An 18,255-nucleotide genomic window follows, 5' to 3' on the forward strand; every position below is an offset into this window, starting at 1 on the left:
GCGGCCCTACTGACATCACTCGTGATGTCAGTAGTGGACTTCCTGCTCTGTTAGAGCACGGAGTCCACTCGGGCTTGTGAGAGCTGAGACCCTACCACAGGGTCTCCTCGCAAGCCTGAAGGTCGCGATAATCGTGACGGGCTCCAGGCCGCTCACAAAAGCTGTGGGTGGTCACCCACAGCTTAGCGAGCGGCCTGGTAAAAAAAGAAAAAAAAATCCCCGCCCTCATTCAGAGCGAGCACTCGCCAGCAGCGAGCGGCTCTGAATCAGGCCCTGTGTTCGGCAGATGCACCTAATTGGTCTAACAGTTCAAATTCCTACCTCACTATACTCTCTCCGCTTGGCCTGTTTGAAACAAGCTGAGCAGATGTTTACTCCCCTCACTGAGATCTTTCCACTCATGTGACTGGGACCATTATAGCAGGAGTGGGTGGGTGCAGCAAATAGTGCAGAAAGAGTGATAATTAGTTTTCATTTTATATTGCCTTACTATACCTAATATTAATGTTGTAAACATTTGCATTTTGTTGCCAGATAAGTGAAAACTGCTGTCTAAATCATCAAAATAGTATCCAAGTGATTCCTTACAGACAGGAATTGTTTCCCTGTGTTGTATCTCTAATATTCTTTACTCTGAAATTCTCATTACATGAATGTATATACATAATTTATGCATATGTTAATACATTTGTCATATAGAGTCCTTTTAGGTTTTGAGGTCTTGGCGGGCATGTGACTATTACCTGAGCAATGCGGTGGTGTTGCAGGTTGATGACTCGGGACATAGCCATCTGAATGCTACCAAAGACAGCAACCACTTCTAGCTTCTTGTCATCAAAAGAAGGGGCTCCAAAATTCTGCAGCATACAATTGAGACAAATGAAGAGTTCATTATATAGATTTAATTTACAGTTAATGAGGCAGTTGTATGCTCAGTCATGTATAGTAGGATGCAAAGTTGACACTGCGCACTGGGGCTACTCTAATGTGGCGGGACGTGCTGCTGGGTGTGGGGGGTGTCTGGCCCTCATTGGTATGTATATATTAAAACACAAAAATGACTCGGCGCACAATCCCTATATATGAAATGAGTGAGTGACAGGTGTATATCTCCGGTATAATTGGCTATATATTGAGGGATATAAACATGGAATAAAAACATGCATATGGATGGTTGAATAATATCTCTGAAATTTCTCCCTATAGAGGGACTGATATGGAAGAAATAGTGACACTAGCTAAGTAGGCTGGTAGATCACTTGCTGTCCAACATGTAGGTATGAAGACTGATGGTTAGTAATAGTCGGTATGCTCAGTCATCACTTACATTGTCCTCTTTGGTTCCTCCCCAGAAGTTAATGCCTCCAGCATAGCTAGGGATGTTTAGAACCGCGATACCCTGAAGACTGGGCAGGGAGATGGTCACCCCATCACACTGAAAGAGCACGTACTACATTAATATCATCTACATTTCAAGAGCACATAAACATACTACTAAGTAAAGCTGGGCACACACTGGAGCGATGTCAGGCCAATTTGCCATTTTGTACTGATAAATCGCCTATATCGCTCAGTATGTGCGCTCAATATGCTCATTCTCGCGGTCGCATGTGACGTTGTCAGCTTTGATGCGTTGCACATGAAACATGATGACATCACTAGCACAGTGGCGTCAGAAGAGGGGGTTTGGCCGCACCCGGGTGTATTAAGTGCAGCACTTGGCTTCTGACACTGTGAGAGAGCCAGCACAGCACTGCACACAGTGCCCCCCCCCCCAGTGATAAGTACGGGACCACGAGGGTTCGAGCCACAAGGCCATGCCCCCTTTCCGCAGGTGTACGCACTGCATCCCTCCCCACACCGGGTGACACCACCTATGGTAAGTTAATGGAGGACAGAACAGTGATCATTCCATCGTTCATTAAGTCTTTCAAGTATGGACGGTCAATCCCCGTTCAAGGACATTCGTTCCGATTTTGGAATGAATGCCCGTCGTCTCAGTGTGTACCCAAATTGAGATGAAAAATCATAATACTCCTTGGCAAGATCTTTTCATCAAATGCATTTTATTTTTATTGAGATGAGCGATTCGGTTTTACTCGGTTACCGTATTTTCGGATATATACAGTATATATATATATATATATATTAGGGATGTGCAGGCTCGGATAGGTTCGAGTTTGCACGTGGAGTTCGGATTTTTCCCTCCAAAAAAACGGAACTCAGAACGAGGCAAAACGTCATCTTACATGGACGAACATCATCATTCCTGGTCTTTTGTCCAGGAATGATGATGTTCGTCCATGTAAGATGACGTTTTGCCTCGTTCTGAGTTCCGTTTTTTTGGAGGGAAAAATCCGAACTCCACGTGCAAACTCGAACCTATCCGAGCCTGCACATCCCTAATATATATATATATATATATATAAAACACTAATCATTAATTACTGAGAACAGTCACTGTACTATAAGGGAGTAGGTTAGTATTTTAATTTTAACACTATAGTTACCTCCAGTTTCACACGCTGTTCCAGATTCTTGTACGTTTTCTGCAGAAGTTCCTTGGTACCCAGTACGCCATACCACATCATATTTCGTGTCCGGCTACTACAGAGCAACAGAAGGTACATAGTATACTAGCAGCTTTATATGAATTGGATAAATAACCAAAGAAAGGGAAACCTTGGCAAACTGCTAGCCACAAAAAAATCATATTTGACTTATTTGTCTATTTGACTGTATTTATAGAAAAAATATTTATTTCCATGTTTTTTCTGTTAAATGATTATCAATTATGTTATACACATGTTCACTGTTTTTAATAAGAGTATTTTCAAAAACATTTTAGTTTAGTTCAAATTTATGGAGGTGCTATTCCTTGTTTTACAGCGTTTTGTCTCTTCTTTCTGTAATTTGTGATATCTCGTTGAAGATCATTGATAATTTCTATAATGTAAGTGTCATTGAAGAATCAGAAAGGTGTATTTATGAAAGATCAAAACTGTGCCCCAGCACTGCAAATTCTGCTATATGCCTAACTTTGTGCAAATATTGCTACACGCCTCATTGTGTGCAAATATTGATATACGCTTAATTGTGTACAAATATTGCTATACACCTAAATTTGTGCAAATATTGCTATACACCTAATTTTGTGCAAATATTGCTATACTTTTTTTTGTGCAAATATTGCTATACACCTAATTTTGTGCAAATATTGCTATACTTTTTTTTGTGCAAATATTGCTATACACCTAAATTTGTGCAAATATTGATATACGCCTCATTGTGTGCAAATATTGATATACGCTTAATTGTGTACAAATATTGCTATACACCTAAATTTGTGCAAATATTGCTATACGCCTAATTGTGTGCAAATATTGATATACGCCTCATTGTGTGCAAATATTGCTATATGCCTAATTTTGTGCAAATATTGCTATACTACTAATTTTGTGCAAATAATGCTACAGTATATGCTTAATTTTGTGCAAATATTGCTATATGCCTTATTTTGTACGAATGTTGCTATATGCCTAATTTTGTACGAATTCTTTTATAAGCCTAATTTTGTAGAAATATTGCGATATGCCTAATTTTGTGAAGATATTGCTATTAGCCTAATTTTGTGCAAATGTTATTTAACTATCTGAATTGTGCCTACATACAAAAAAATAAGATCATTTTGTGAGACAATGAATTTAAATGAAGTATTCCATGTTTAGCAGATAACAACAGATGTTCTTTCCATCCACAAAAGTACTGGATTTTTTTTAAATCGAGTCGTTTTTTATTGGTTTTCAATAAATACAAACAATACAATCTATAACTTAAAAAAAGGAACATAAACAATACAAAGGTTCATGCCATATAGCTGCACTTAGACAGCATAAGCATAGAAAGCATTAGTTGGAGTCAAAGAAAATGATTAGTACCTGCATTTTTTGGGGTGTTCATCCCTCTTGTTATTAAACTCTAGGGAAATTTTGGCATCCAGACCAATCCCAAAGTAATTATTCATAGTGCATCTCTCTGAAAATTGTCTGAAATGGAAAGAATAAATAAAATAATGAGATGTAGGGATGTAATACACACACAACACAGGCAGGACCCTGGACTACAGCGCCGGCATTTCCTTTCCAGTTATAGAACTATTCAGTTAGTTAGAATTAGCAGAAATAGAATAATATTGCATCTCAGCAGTTGTCTTTCTAGTGCTAGTTTTTTTAATTTATAGACGTTATATTCATATATTTTAAAGTAAAATGCTGTGTAAACTGTCTCGTATTTCAAATATATCTTCTAGATGTACCAATAACTATTTATTTTCTTACTGCTTATCTATGAGACAATGATCTTTTTGACCTGTACAGCACATTCCTATGATATCCTGTATGGTTTTACTGCCATCTATTGGCTAAAGTCATAGTTGTTTTTGTTTTATTTTAAATTACTTCGGCCATGGAAAAAAGGCGAAGCTGTACAATTCTAGTTCTCACCAATTGGTTAAATATACTGTTTTTGTTTTGTATGCAGCATCATGTCTTTAAATTAAGAGAATGCAGGCTACACATACAATTGCAGCTATGGGTTTGTCTCACTTAATTGATCATTTTTTATAAAATTGCATTCAGTGGAGTCACTGGGGTCGGTGATACCCGGTGCACCCAATAGATCCCCTGGAGGTGTGTGCGCCCGAAAAGGGTGTGTGACCTCTCAGAGTTTTATCACTTTGAGGGCGTGCCCAGCACTCGCTGCCCTCAGAGACTTTCCTTGCATTGCCGACTCCACAGTGACCGGGAGCAGCACAATAACATCACAGAGAAGCTCTCAGCTCCCAATCACTGAGGAGAAGCCGGTATGTTGGTGTCACCCCCTCGTAGGGTGACACTCGGTGCGGTCCACACCCCCCTAGTGATGCCACTGGTTGCATGTATCTAATCTGTTTAGTTTGCATTTCTCTTTTCCACCTGCTAGTCTCTGAAATATAAGATTTATTTATTCAACAAAACAAAACAATTGCTTAAATTTATCAAAAAACAACTGTGGAATGACTTCATCAGGTCTGACCTATTACAGTCTATTGTTTCAAAAGGACATTTCTGCATGCTGAAATGAGATTTGTTCACATTTTTTTTTTTATTATTATTCATGGGTGTAACTTCAAATTACTGCATAGCTTTCCTTTTTTTCCATCTCACTCCTATTTCCTTATTTCTTTTATAGATAATTCAGTGGACTGGACTTGATCAATGTATGCGTTTACATTATGACAAGGTCTCCTTAATATAATTTTTTTTCAGTTGAAGTTGTACTGTACTGTATATCATTATGTGTTGCATCATGAAAAGGGTTTACATTTAGTGCTGCAAATGAGTAAGCAATCAGGTTCACAAATTGCACTGTATAGCTAGCTGGCTTTTTATAACACACTTACACAGAGTTGGGATCCTCCGTGAAGTGCAAAGGACTGAACGCGTAGGGTCGATCCAGTATGATAGAAGATGTCGTCGATGAAACGGTTCCACGTCTGTATTCTGGAAAATTAAGTCTTATATTTTTGTGCATATTCTTCAGGCATTACTCAAAACAAAATAACAGAACATTTGTGCAGTATACAATTACTACCAATGGTTGGTAGAAAGGGCAACCAGCTTAAACTGCACAGCAACAGTCGATTGCCATGATAACCAGCTTAAATTGCACAGCAATGGTCAGTTACCATGAATTGGTCGGTTGGCATGGCAACTATCTTGAATTGCACAGCTATGGTCGGTTGCCATGGCAACCAGTCTAAGTTGCCTAGGATTCAGCTTGAATTGCACAGCAATGGTCAGCTGCTATGGCAGCCAGTCTCAGTTGCCTAGCAACCATCTTAACTTGCCTAGCAATGGTCGGTTGCCATGGCAACCTACCTTGGTTGCCTTGCAATGGTTGGTTGCCATGGCAACCGGCTTAAATTGCATAGCAAAAGGTCTGTTGCCATGGCAACAACCCTCTATTGCTTAGCACTGGTCGGTTGCCATGGCAACCAGCTTAAATTGCAAAACAATGGTCGGTTGCCATGACAAGCAGCCTTGGTTGCCATGGCAACCAGCTTAAATTGCCTAGCAATTATTGCTTGCCATGGCAACCAACCTTGGTTACATAGCAATGGTTGGTTGCCATGTCAACCAGCCTCGGTTGCCTAGCAGCAGTCGGTTGCCATGGCAACCATCTTAAATTGCATAGCAAAGGTCGCCTCAATTGCCTAGCAACCAGCTTAAATTGCCTAGCACTGGGCTGTTGCCATGGCAACCTACCTCGGTTGCCTAGCAATGGTCAGTTGCCTTGACAACCAGCTTAAATTGCATAGCAATGGCAACCATTTATTCATGAGGATTTAGGGCAGATTAAAGAATGCATATATAGAAATGAAAACTCCTATTAAATGTACATTATAGACAATATCTCACTGTTTTCTATAGACAATCTTAGGTTCTGTATATTTTTCTTTGGAATTTTTTGTATCTGATAATTGGGTTTGTTTACTAACATCTCATTTAGATGCATATTTGGTACTTAAATCCATCCTTTGGAGCATTTAGTGTATGAGAAAATATAATATTTGTTAAACATGTAGTTGGGACTCTAAAGCTTATCACATTACAGGGCATCATGCAATACACAAGATCATGCTAAATGGTTCATCCACCATGTTACGTTCAGGAGCAAAAAACAATCTGTTTGCCCTTTCCTAGAGGGCAGCCATTTGGACACAGGGGTAAATTTACTAAAGTGCAGGTTTTTAGAAGTGGAGATGTTGCCCATAATGACCAATGAGATTCTAGTTATTATCTTCTATAAGGTGCTAGATAAATGTTAGGTAGAATCTGATTGGTTGCTATGGGCAACATCTCCACTTCTAAAAATCTGCACTTTGGTAAATATACCCCATAGTGTCAATTTCACCACGCAGAAAAAAACAACTGCCTGATTGGTTGCTGTGGTTCAGATCAAATTCTACATTTAAATGCACTGTTAGTAAAATAGCTGCAAACATTTGGAAACCTCCTTCTAGATATCTTGCCCCTGGAGACTTATTTAATATTAAATATTGTTGATCATGTTATCTAAGTGATACAAAATACATTAAGTTGTCCAGTTAAAGATAAACATGGAAATTTATTATACACAGTATAAATCTCACATATTGTGATCAATTAAGAATTATAATAACATGTCAGAATTATAAACTAATAGACCTTTTAAACACTGATGCTAAATTATATGAAAAATTAATATCTAATAGATTGAACAAAATTTCCCCTCGTTAAAGCCGTCAAGACCAAATGGGCTGTATGTTAGGCAGACAAGCCAGACATACTGTAACACTAGACAATATAGTATTTAATTTACTGGAATCTCATGCAGCAGACCTTTTTCGACAATTTTGCTGCTGATCCTGGTGTGTGTCCTCGCCGACACCTTCATGGTGGAGATGCAGGTGGCTCTGGCATCCCCCACAACACGCCACAGTTCCTGCCGGTTCCAGTCACTGAGCGCAGCAATGTTTGTCCAGATCAGCTGACCGATGTACCACCAATGCAGTTCCAATCCCTGGACACCTGACGTCAGCAGCCAGTCTCACTGGTGCTAGCCCAGTGTCAAGTACCATTGGGTCCAGCCCGGTGTTCAGTATTTCCAATTCCAGTACCACTGGTACCAGCCCAGTGTCCAGTACCAACATAACCAGCCTTGTGTTCAGTAATTCCGATTCCAGTCCTACTGGTTCCAGCCCAGTGTCTAGTACCACTAGTCCCAGTCCAATGTTCAGTTTCTCCAGGGCCAATCCGACTCCTTGTCTCATCGGTTCAAGTCCGACTCAGTGCTGCTGGTTCCAGTCCAGCCTCTAAGTCAAGCATCTATCACGATATTGGTGCCACAGTTTCTGCTAGAGGCAGATCTCGGAAATATCCAAGTCTCACTTTCTACCATTCCCAGTGTGATTCTAGAGTCCAGTCTCGCCGGTTCTGAACGGCTTCTACGGTGTGCTTCACCAGTCCTACCTAGCTAAGTTCAGTTGTTCTCAGCTTTACAGATTTCCAGGACCTACAGATATATTATCTCCTGCGCCTCCTAGTGTACTCTCAGTATCCCATAACTTCCATTCCATGCGCAGAAATTTCATCAAGCCTCCTAGCTTCTTACACATAGCTTCTACTCTTACTCTAACCATAGACTCCAGCTCGGGAACACAAACCAGCCCAGTACTGACAATAACAATCCTTCTGACCATATTTTTATCAATAGATTTCTGTCTTGAAGTTTTTAAATTTTTAATGGGACCTGCCAAGGGTGTCCCCTATGCCTCTCTATATGTGCCTTGGATATAAACCCCTTGGAAGAAAAGGTCAAGTCTTCTGTCTTATTAACAGGTATATTTGTTGTCTCTCATCACCATAAGATCTGTTTGTTCGCAGATTATGTACTCTTGCTCATCGCCAACCAGAAGATCTCTATGCCTACCCTTCATAAAATTCTGCAGGAATATTGTGCAGATTCGTACTACAAGTTGAACACCTCTGAAACAGAAGCCTTAGCATATGGTATGGAGCAGACCTCTCTGCTTTTTCTTCAATCTATATATCCATATTGCTGGCCTTAAATACTGGAAGAAACTTGAATACTCCCCTCCCCTGCCCAATCCCTTCTCCACCACCTCCTCATGTCTAAAATCATTTCCACCATTCAGCGTAGCTTGAAATGGAAACTCTTGGTTTCAAATACTCCACATCAGCTTCTATTTCTTTGTCTAAATGGAGTCCATAGTATGACTTCTATGTCAATGAACTTGCTTCAATGAGTCCCTCTTCTAATTTATAGTCTGGCTAATTATTAAACTGGGTTTGCTTATGATTTTTTCACCGTGTACTGTGTGTGCTTCTTTGATTCTGTATTGTAATTTATCCAATCTGTTTCCTTACCCCTTCCGCACCCCTCCCCCCCCATTTTTTTCTCTCTTTTCTCCTCCCAGTTAAATTATAAATGGTAAAACTTATATGCGATTAAAAATCATTGCTCAATTTGTAATGCTATGCTCTTCAATACAAATTTATTGAGTTAATAAATACATATAATAACAAGATTATGATAAAGTATTGTCTCTCATTGCCATACCTAGCCTCTCGGCTTCTTTAAGGAATTCCTCTGAGCTTTCTTTCTGGAGCGGAGATGTCGCAGAACTACTGAAAACTTGAGTGTGTTTGTTCTGTTCATCTACAGCTGTGTTTGAAGGAAAATGATAAACTGGAGTGAATAAATAAACTTTGTCAAATGCCCTCAATTATTTACAAAAAATCATGTATGTCTCACCCTTCTCCGCCTGCTCAATGATCTGCCTCAAAGCTTTCTTTAGGCTGTTGGCCCTTAGCATAAGCTGCTCCTTAGATTTGAATATTTTTGCTACATCGTCCAAATGATCCCCCTTTTCATTCACTTCTTTGCTGTTTTCCTTGAGTGCAGAGTCAGGGTGGAGGCTCCGTGGAGAGGGGGACAGTAAAGCCAGTGACTCTTCGTTAAGAGCCCTAACCAAAGAATCCAGCTTTTCATTAAGCATTGAGCACTGTTAAAGATTAATAAATCACTCTCAGATTCATAGAATGGTGCTTAGATATTGTTTCCCACAAATATACATTCACTTCATATTTTGATACTAGACAGAAAATGAACTAAGATTACATCCTGGAGAAATTTTGCCCTGAGCTTTGATCTATTTAGAGTATGTTAGACACTGATACTAAGTGATTGTTTGATTGATATAGCATAATAAGTAAAATTATTGTACTTAATGCAGTGTTAGTAAATAAAAGCCACTTTGACATGTTTGTTAAAAGCGTGGGTTTGTTTAACAATAACATAGATTCAAATACATGTAAAATTTATTGCATTCTCAATATGAAATGAAGATGTGATCCTAAGGCACTGGCCAAGCACTTACGCTGACCTCAACAGATCAAATTGTGGAACGAGTAGTAGATAGCTACAAATGGTTGAGCAACTGATAAAGTCATTGTGATCTTGCGATTTAAATAAATCATTGCATCCCGTCAGTGACACCCACTCATGTCACTCTCTAGTAGTGGGGCCCTGGATGATCTTGGCGATCCTGCCTATTGGTTTGATTTTTCGAGCGATAAAGCTGATTTTTTTTTTCTTCTCTGAGACAAAAACTCCCTTAATCCCACAATATATCAAGGTATCGCTGCAGTCTTACTGGCCCAGACCAGTAAGGATTAACTTAAAGCTTGAGGTGGATAGCCATCTTGCGAATGCACAATGGAACTGAAAGGCCAAATTGTAAAAAAAAAAATTTTTATGATTGACATCTGTCCCGAGACCCTGTTTCCCTGACTGCACTGGACAATGAGTGATTTTTTTTTTAATTTCCTGCTTATTTTGATGTTTTTAATGTATCCAAGGGACAAATGCCCCGCTGCAAAATCCTGCGATTTACAGGTCAAGTAGCAGTGGTAATAGGGGGCAATGATGATACTATTTGCAGTGCATTAGTGTCTTTGTAAGCCCATCCCTCCCGCTTCACTGGGAAATGATGGAAGGGATCCAAGAGGGTGGTCTACTGTCTCGGTAGTTTGAGAGAACACTCTGAAATTTGGGAGATCTCCCTGAATGGCAAGTATGATAGATTTGATTTTTTTTTTTTTGTGATCTGTTCTTTTACCCGAATGCACCATTCTTGGGTTGGTTTTCAGAAAGGAGTAGAACCATATAAAGCCCGGCTTCATAATATGCATGCTTTCAGATTTTCGGCAGCTAAAACATTTTACTCTGAGGTTCGATATTTTGAGAGTACCATCATTTTCATTACACAACCTTAATATAGCAATTGAAACTTGTATTACCTTTCTAGTCATGTTGTCAGCTTCCTCATGGTTTTCTGCAGCTCGCTCATATGCCTTCCCCACTTCTGTGATGAAATCATTCACAGAAATGCACAGGAACCTGTCCAGAGGTAAAAAGGAACACTTCGGTAAGTGTCCTTAAAGTAAAGCCAAGCCTACTGTTATAATTACATAGTTTCCATAGTAGCACCTAAAATTTAATAAGTTTAAATAGGAATCTGCCGCTCCCTCCCCAATCCCTGCCTGGTTGTTTCCACCACTACCCCTACTGCCTCTCTGGAATTGTTCCCTTTTATCTACCCACAATATTCTTCCTAAAAATATAGCAGTTATGTGTTGGCTGCAACATTTCTTGGCATTCATATACTTGTTTATATGCAACCATTTTTTCTTGATATACTATCATACCCTGTTCTGTTACCATGTATCAACTTTCTTGTATCATTGCAAACTGCTAGCAAAAATAAAATGACTGGAGGTATCCGCCCACACAGGGAAGATAAAGGAGGTGTGACCACACCTAAGGGCTGCCTTGTTTATAGAGCCCAGGTGAGGCTGGGGAGGCAGATCAGTTAGGCTGCCAGAGGAGACAGTCTAAGTGAAACTGTGGCAGCTATAGAGCCCGGAGTACCTGGAGGCCAGTGGGAGCCAGTGTCCAGACTTGCAAAGAGGCAAGGAGGACTACAAATCTTTGACTTTGTTTATGTAAAGTTGAGGCAGCCAAGCCAGGCCAGTGGACCTTGAAGCTATAAAGGCCAGGAGGCCAGTGTCCATACCTGCATGGGGCAGGGAGGACCAGAAAAGACTTTGTGGAAGTCAAGCCAGGCCAGGAGGTCATTATTATTATTATCCTTTATTTATATGGCGCCACAAGTGTTCTGCAGCGCCTTAAAAAGTACATAAACAAATAATTTACAATATAATACAAGGACATGGATAATATACATTGCTACATAAGTGACCATAATACCTAGATATGAAACAGAGCGTAAGCAACCAAGTGGTAGGTGCCCTGGTGGGGGGTAAGAAGTAGATGAAAGTAAAGTAAGCAGATGCACAAGAGGAGAGAGGGCCCTGCTCGTAAAAGCTTACATGCTAAAGGGAAGGGGCATCCAGGGAGGAAGGAACATGTTGCAGCAAGTGAGAATGGGAGCTGGAAGGCTTTGATGAAGTAGTGGGTCTTGAGAGGCCATGTCTATACCTGTGAGAGACAGGACTATAAGAGACTGTGTTACGTTTGCAGACTAGCTGCCATGTTAGTCAGGATCCAAGAAGTGAGATAGAGCCCTGAATGGGGAGTAGGTTTTTGTTACTTTTGTTCCTGAATGCTGACCGTAAAGCAACATTTATTTCATTTATTGAAACTGCAAAGCTGCGTGTGGACCATTATTGTGCACCTAGACAATGCACCACTGACCCCTCTACCAAGCTAAATTACCCCAGGTTGTCACAATATATAGTGTTCACGCCGGGCAGGGCGCTGGACCTAGAAAGGGCACTCTAGTGGGCGACCGAAAAGGGAGTGGGGCCACAAGAAAAGGGGCATGTCTTTAAGACGCACACCCTTTTCATCACTCTTGGGGGCATGCCCGGAATTATGGACTTGTCAGGCTGCCCCCAAGCTCTCCTCTCTTTGTGAATAGATACCATGCGCATGTGCACGGCCTCCATTCGCCGGAGGTGATCGCTGCACCGCTATTTTTCCCTGCAGGTGAGGACGGCACCCTGCATTTTGTTTAGCGGGGCACTGCTAAAAGGCCAGGGCGCATTCTACCCTTTTGAAATTCGACAATGCGCCCCGCCAAAACAGCCTAGCAGGAATGCTAATATATAAATATATATCAAAACAAAGCAATATTCAGAGAAAATCTTAATTATCTACATTCCTCCATTGAAAAAAACCCCACTGCCATTAGCAGGACTTACTTGGCAGAAGAAATGACATCACAGTGCTTGTCTGACTCCAGGATCTTAGCTAGGTGGGAAGCAACAGAATCGGCATATTGAGAAATTTGCACCTGCCAATAGACAAATAAAAAGCAAACATAAAAAAGTGGAAGCTGCTCGAATCAATTTGGCAATACTCTTCAGGTGCATGAAAGGGAGGAGTCATACTAAACAAAAAAAACTGAATGGGAGGGGATCCCCCAGATGTCCCCCAGCACACTAAATTGTACTTGCAACAAAACTTGTGGTAATAGAAATTCAGAGATATTTGCTGCATGATTATGTAAGTACATGGTAAGCCACCAGGTCAACAAAAAAAAAATATTGGAAATTAAAAAGGGAAACTGGTTCGTATAGTTCTCTATATATACAGTATATGCCTGATTTGTTTTTACTAAATAAAACTGATGTTATACAGTATTTTTAACACACTTCTCAGTCATAATTTTACGGGCTTGGGACACCAGGGGTCGCTGGCACCCAATTTTTTGTCTTGCCAATTGTTTATAAAAGGCTACTTACCATCGCCTATTTTACTTAAGATTGAGCTGACACCAAATATATCCATTGGGAGTGTCAAATACGACTGAGTTCTGCTAAATTGTGTGATAAAGAATGTAGTACCGTGGCGCAGTCTACATCCTTCATGTTATATATATATATATATATATATATAAACAGACACACACACAAAGAGAAAGAGAATGAGAGAGAGAGAGTACAGTATAATAATAGAGTGAGCGTTGCAGGCATCTGCAGTTTTGGTTTTGCCCTTTAAATGATTGCCCCTTTAAGGCATCGGGAAGACTCGCTGGAAACTCTGCATTGCGCAGGCTTTTATATTTACCCCTCTGGGCCTTTTCCCAGTTGCTATTAGAATCCTAGGGGTCTGTTTACTAAGCAGTGTTAGGAGACAGAGTGAAAAGTGATAAGAAAGTGATAAGGTACCAGCCAATGAGCTCATAACTGCCATCACACAGGCTGTGTTTGAAAAATGACAGTTGGGAGCTGATTGGCTGGCACCTTATCACAGACTTATCACTTTGGTAAATAGACCCCCTAGAGAGCAAAAAACAACCACGGCCATGACTCTGGTCAGAGAATGTAATCCTGTTACTGAGCAGGTGATCTCCATGAATATCCAGCACAGCTGTAGTTACCTGGATACTGGGCTCTCCATTTTCCTCTTCTCTGATGGATGGCGGTGAGTGTTTCGGGGATTCATATGTTAAAATGCTCCACCTAAAGGGTTAAAAAGACTGGAAATAACACAGCCCTAAAGTGGTAAATACATAAACATATTGTGAAGCAACATCAAACAGCTGTAATCCTGATATGTGTATCTAACAACACTTATTTCCCATAAGAAACATTTCTGATGAGCACAAATGAACGTGACAAATAGTAACAGATTCCCATACATTTTATGCCTTACCTAAAGGAAAGTACAATATGGATCTCTTTTTGGGTCTGATTCAGGCGCAGCAGTGTCCGCGTCTGCATCTATTGCCGGTCACCTGTCTGCGACTTTATGCAAATGGCGCTATAAAGCCCTTCCCTGGTGTTCATCCATGGGTGCAAATGTGCAAGGACTAAGGTGCCCACTGTCAGCGTCCATAGATGCTGAAATATGGCTTGGTGCGTCTGCAGATGCACCATTGGTCGCACCAGCCCTATGCAGGGGCGTATTAAGAGAGGAGCGGGCCCATGTTCACCACCCATCAGGGGCCCCCTTCTCTCTCTCTCCGGCGGCCGCCGCGCACTGACAGCCTCAGTAGACTATGGGCACTAGTCTGTGCCCGGAGTCTACTGCGCATGCGCAGGTCACCAGGAAAATAATGCGGTAGCCATTTTCCTGGTGATTTCCCTACTGCGCATGCACAGAATGCCGGAAAAATGGCCGCGGCTGTCTTTTGTGTAGCGCCTCTCCAGCTGACGTGGGACTTCGGAGAGGTAAGTATAAAAAAGTGTGGGTGCACCCATTATAGATACGCCCCTGGCCCTATGGCAGGTGCTATTATTTCATCCGAGTAGGGCCTCCTATGTGAGCTGCTGAATGACTGTGTATGCAACCACCATCAGTGACACGAACCATCTCCGTGCATGCGCTAAGTCACCTCCCTGTCCCCGCTCAGGAACGCCCAATACATGTTCAAGACATGCGTCTCCCATGCGCCTCAATCGCAGCTTTGTGTACACATGCCACCTGGACACGTGCGCAGTGCAGTCTTTTGTCGTGAGAGCCCTATTTATAATACATGATGAAGGCTTTAAATAAAGGGTCACTCATTACCTGTCCAGCATTTTGGTTGTGGCACGTTCTAGCTTTTCTAGTATTTGGAGCAACTGAGCATCATCATCACACAGACTTCCCCATCCCAGGACCCGAGCCAAGTCGTTCCCCGTGCCAAGCGGCAATACACCTAGTTGGCACTGAAAAAAAAAAGAAGAAAAAAATAAAACAGGAAAAGTTAAAATAACCAATAAAACTTAGTCCATAATATAAAAGAGCAGATCACACAGTCATTTCTAGTTTTCTACCTGTTTGTGAAGCCCCAGCTTGTCTATTTCAGAAAGAACCCATCCAACACTGCCATCTCCCCCACAAGCGAGGATACGAAATGTTGAGAACTTCTGGAACAGACGAAGCCTTGGGAGGATGAGGAAAGGTAATAATCAAGCAGAATCGCAGTATTTTTCTCTATTATGTATTTTATTACAGAAAAAAATTCAAAAAATGTTATAAATGCCCTATTTTGGGGGATTGTTGTTGCTGTACGGCTCTGACAGGACGTTTTCACGATTTCAGAGACAGTTGGGAACTATGGCCCTCATTCAGAGCCACTCGCAAACAGCAGTACGCTCGTTGCGTTCTGATGTTGACTAACCACGCATGTGTCGGTGTTACACTGCGCATGTGCGTACGGCAGATTGCGAGCTTTTTTTCTGTCGTTCCTAAAATAGCGTACAGGAAGTGACATGTCAAATGTGATTGACAGAACAGGGCGTTTTTGGGTGTTGACGGGGGTGGAGATGGAAAAACGCAGGCGTGGCGAGGCGTTTTTGGGGCGTACATACATTAGCAGATGCGAACGTCAAATGTGTTCGGACCGTCACATACGTCACTGGAACATCCTCTTTCCCTTCAAAATGCTCGCACAGTTTAGGGTCTGGATTACTCGACCACACTGGCGATGGCCTTCTCCTCCGTCCCGGGACTCCACGATGTTGCAGCGATTAATCGCGGGTGGTCACAAAAGCAATTAGTGTTGTATTGAAAACCGGCTTGGTATGTGTTTGGAAAGCAGTTTATTGGGATAGCACAAAACCGTACGCAGGTGGAAATCATACCTGCTAATGTCAGGATTACACAATCAATTGGCGTACATTTTTTGGGGGTTTTTTTGGCCTCAATTTGTTGTTTATGGCCTATTGTGACAATAATGTCATCATGTTTTAATTAGCTCCCCTTTTTTTTTTAAATGTGCAATTTGCATCGTTATGTGTTTTTTTAAACGTTCCTTCAAGAGGCCTTTTTTTTATACAAATGAAATGGTTTTTGGTGTCCTTTTTTGCCTTTAGGGCCAGGATTAAATGTAACCCATTTGTACAATAATGTCACAATACAATGTCAGATTTTTTTCATAAATTTATTGTTTAAACACAAACCAATTGGCATAATATTTTTTTTTAGTTTTTCTGCCAAAGATACTTTTTATCAAAAATAAATAATCAATAACTGATAACATAAACGTACAAAAATAACTTAAAAACATTTCACAAGAAAGGAGAGGGAAGTTTTGACCAGAAAGGAATATGAGCCAAGCACAGAAGGAGTGTGGGAAAAGTCGCCATTGCTGTCACCGTTTTTTCGCCCGTTTGGATGGGGGAGGGTGGGCGCCAGTCCGGGTCCGGGATGCCATCGGGCTGGCCTGTCCAGAGGCAGATGTTGTAGCCTCTGGACTAGGCACAGGGCTAGGCACATTTGGAGGATTGGCTGATGTTGTGCCAGAGGTGGAGGATCCTGATGTTCCGGCAGGAAGGGAGGTCGGCTCCACCATGTGCTGGCGAACGAGCTGCTCCAGGGCATCGGCGATGCGGATGTTGGCCCTGGTATTTTCCGCCAGGGCCTGACCAATGGTCACGTTGGCCGCAGCATTTTGCTCCAGGGCCTCAGCCACCCGTATCAGACTGGCGTCCATCCTCTGCAGAATCTCCGTATGGAAATCCGATTTGAAATTGAGTTCTGTGAGGAGGCCCACTGCCTGCGAGGGGGCACGCCCTGGACTGGCTTCTGCAGGGTCCTCAGCCGGATGTACTGGTTCCTCCCCTGCAGAGCCAGCAGAAATTCTGCGGCCAAGGCTTCCCTCTGGAGCAGACTCATCCGCCTGTGTCTCTGTTGGAAAAATGAGAAAAGACTCACATTAGAATCTACATATTGGCACAATAGCATTTCAGAGTTGGTGACATCACAATACTTACCTGGGCCAACATGAGGAGCCGCAAAGTCTGGCATGTCCGTATCCATGTTGGACACGCCAAACACCTCCACAGGCTGCACACACCCCTGTGCCAGCTCTTCTAAATCCGTCAACTCCAATGACACAGGGGTGGGACCCCCACCTGTCCCCCTTGCATGCCTAGCCCTGTCCGCGAGTTTTTGCTTTAGGCGATATTTGAAGTCGCCCCATCTGTGGGGAAAAATGGAAGCCATTATCCTTTGGTTTAAAATGGGGTTTGTTTTTAGGGGGGGCAAGGGTTTACTTACCGCCGTTTGACATCCCGGGCTAGACGGACATAATCACCCACTGTATTGACAGCAACGGCTACCTCTTCCCACATTCTCCACTTCTGGCTTAGACTCATATTCCTGTCTGCCTGTGGCAGGATGTCCACACACTTCTGGATCAAAACCTCTATCTCCTTTCTTGTGAAATGTGGCTGCCTTTTTTTTTTGGCCGCTTTGGCCGGAATACTGGGCCCAGCAGCCTCTTCCATGTCATCCTCCTCACCTATTTGTGTAAATTTACAGAATTCACAAAATCACAACTTGCCTCATCTTATGTTTCAAATTAATCGTTGATAGAAAATGCATGAAAGACTTACCGCCTGACTCTTGGGCATTTTTTCCCTGGTCTGTCGCCATGTCTGAGGTCCAAACAAGAAATACACCAGAATTTGAATGTGTTTTCATGACGTATTTATACATGCGTCCTTATTTTGCGGCCGCATCATTGATTGTGCGGCCCTATGATCCCTCCTTAATTTGTGCGGGAAACGAAACACTATTTATGGCTTGATGTGTCTCAAGTCGAGGTGGCGTTTTTGGATTGTTGGAGGTTATCTTGGCTGGAGTTTATTGATTGTGTAGAAAGGAGTTGGAGGTTGGAGAATCGTTTGTTGG

The 18,255-nt window shown here is 41.8% G+C and overlaps 1 protein-coding gene across 7 annotated transcripts in view; it reads right to left on the minus strand.

Moving 5' to 3' along the window:
• LOC148542724 (diacylglycerol kinase delta-like) overlaps positions 1–18,255 on the minus strand; it is a 200,947-nt gene that overhangs the window by 27,977 nt on the left and 154,715 nt on the right. For all 7 annotated transcript variants that reach the window (XM_088466936.1, XM_088466950.1, XM_088466938.1 and 4 more), the window contains 12 exons: positions 15,393–15,501; positions 15,145–15,284; positions 14,012–14,093; positions 12,831–12,922; positions 10,905–11,004; positions 9,358–9,607; positions 9,163–9,267; positions 5,441–5,540; positions 3,939–4,046; positions 2,511–2,607; positions 1,328–1,435; positions 744–857 (listed from right to left, as the gene is read on the minus strand). In XM_088466936.1, coding sequence (XP_088323062.1) covers positions 744–857; positions 1,328–1,435; positions 2,511–2,607; positions 3,939–4,046; positions 5,441–5,540; positions 9,163–9,267; positions 9,358–9,607; positions 10,905–11,004; positions 12,831–12,922; positions 14,012–14,093; positions 15,145–15,284; positions 15,393–15,501 — 1,405 coding nt within the window. The remainder of the gene's footprint in view (positions 1–743; positions 858–1,327; positions 1,436–2,510; positions 2,608–3,938; positions 4,047–5,440; positions 5,541–9,162; positions 9,268–9,357; positions 9,608–10,904; positions 11,005–12,830; positions 12,923–14,011; positions 14,094–15,144; positions 15,285–15,392; positions 15,502–18,255) is intronic.

This window comes from Taudactylus pleione, unplaced genomic scaffold, assembly GCF_031769625.1.
Source record: "Taudactylus pleione unplaced genomic scaffold, aTauple2 ptg000009l, whole genome shotgun sequence".
Taxonomy (NCBI): Eukaryota; Metazoa; Chordata; class Amphibia; order Anura; family Myobatrachidae; genus Taudactylus; species Taudactylus pleione.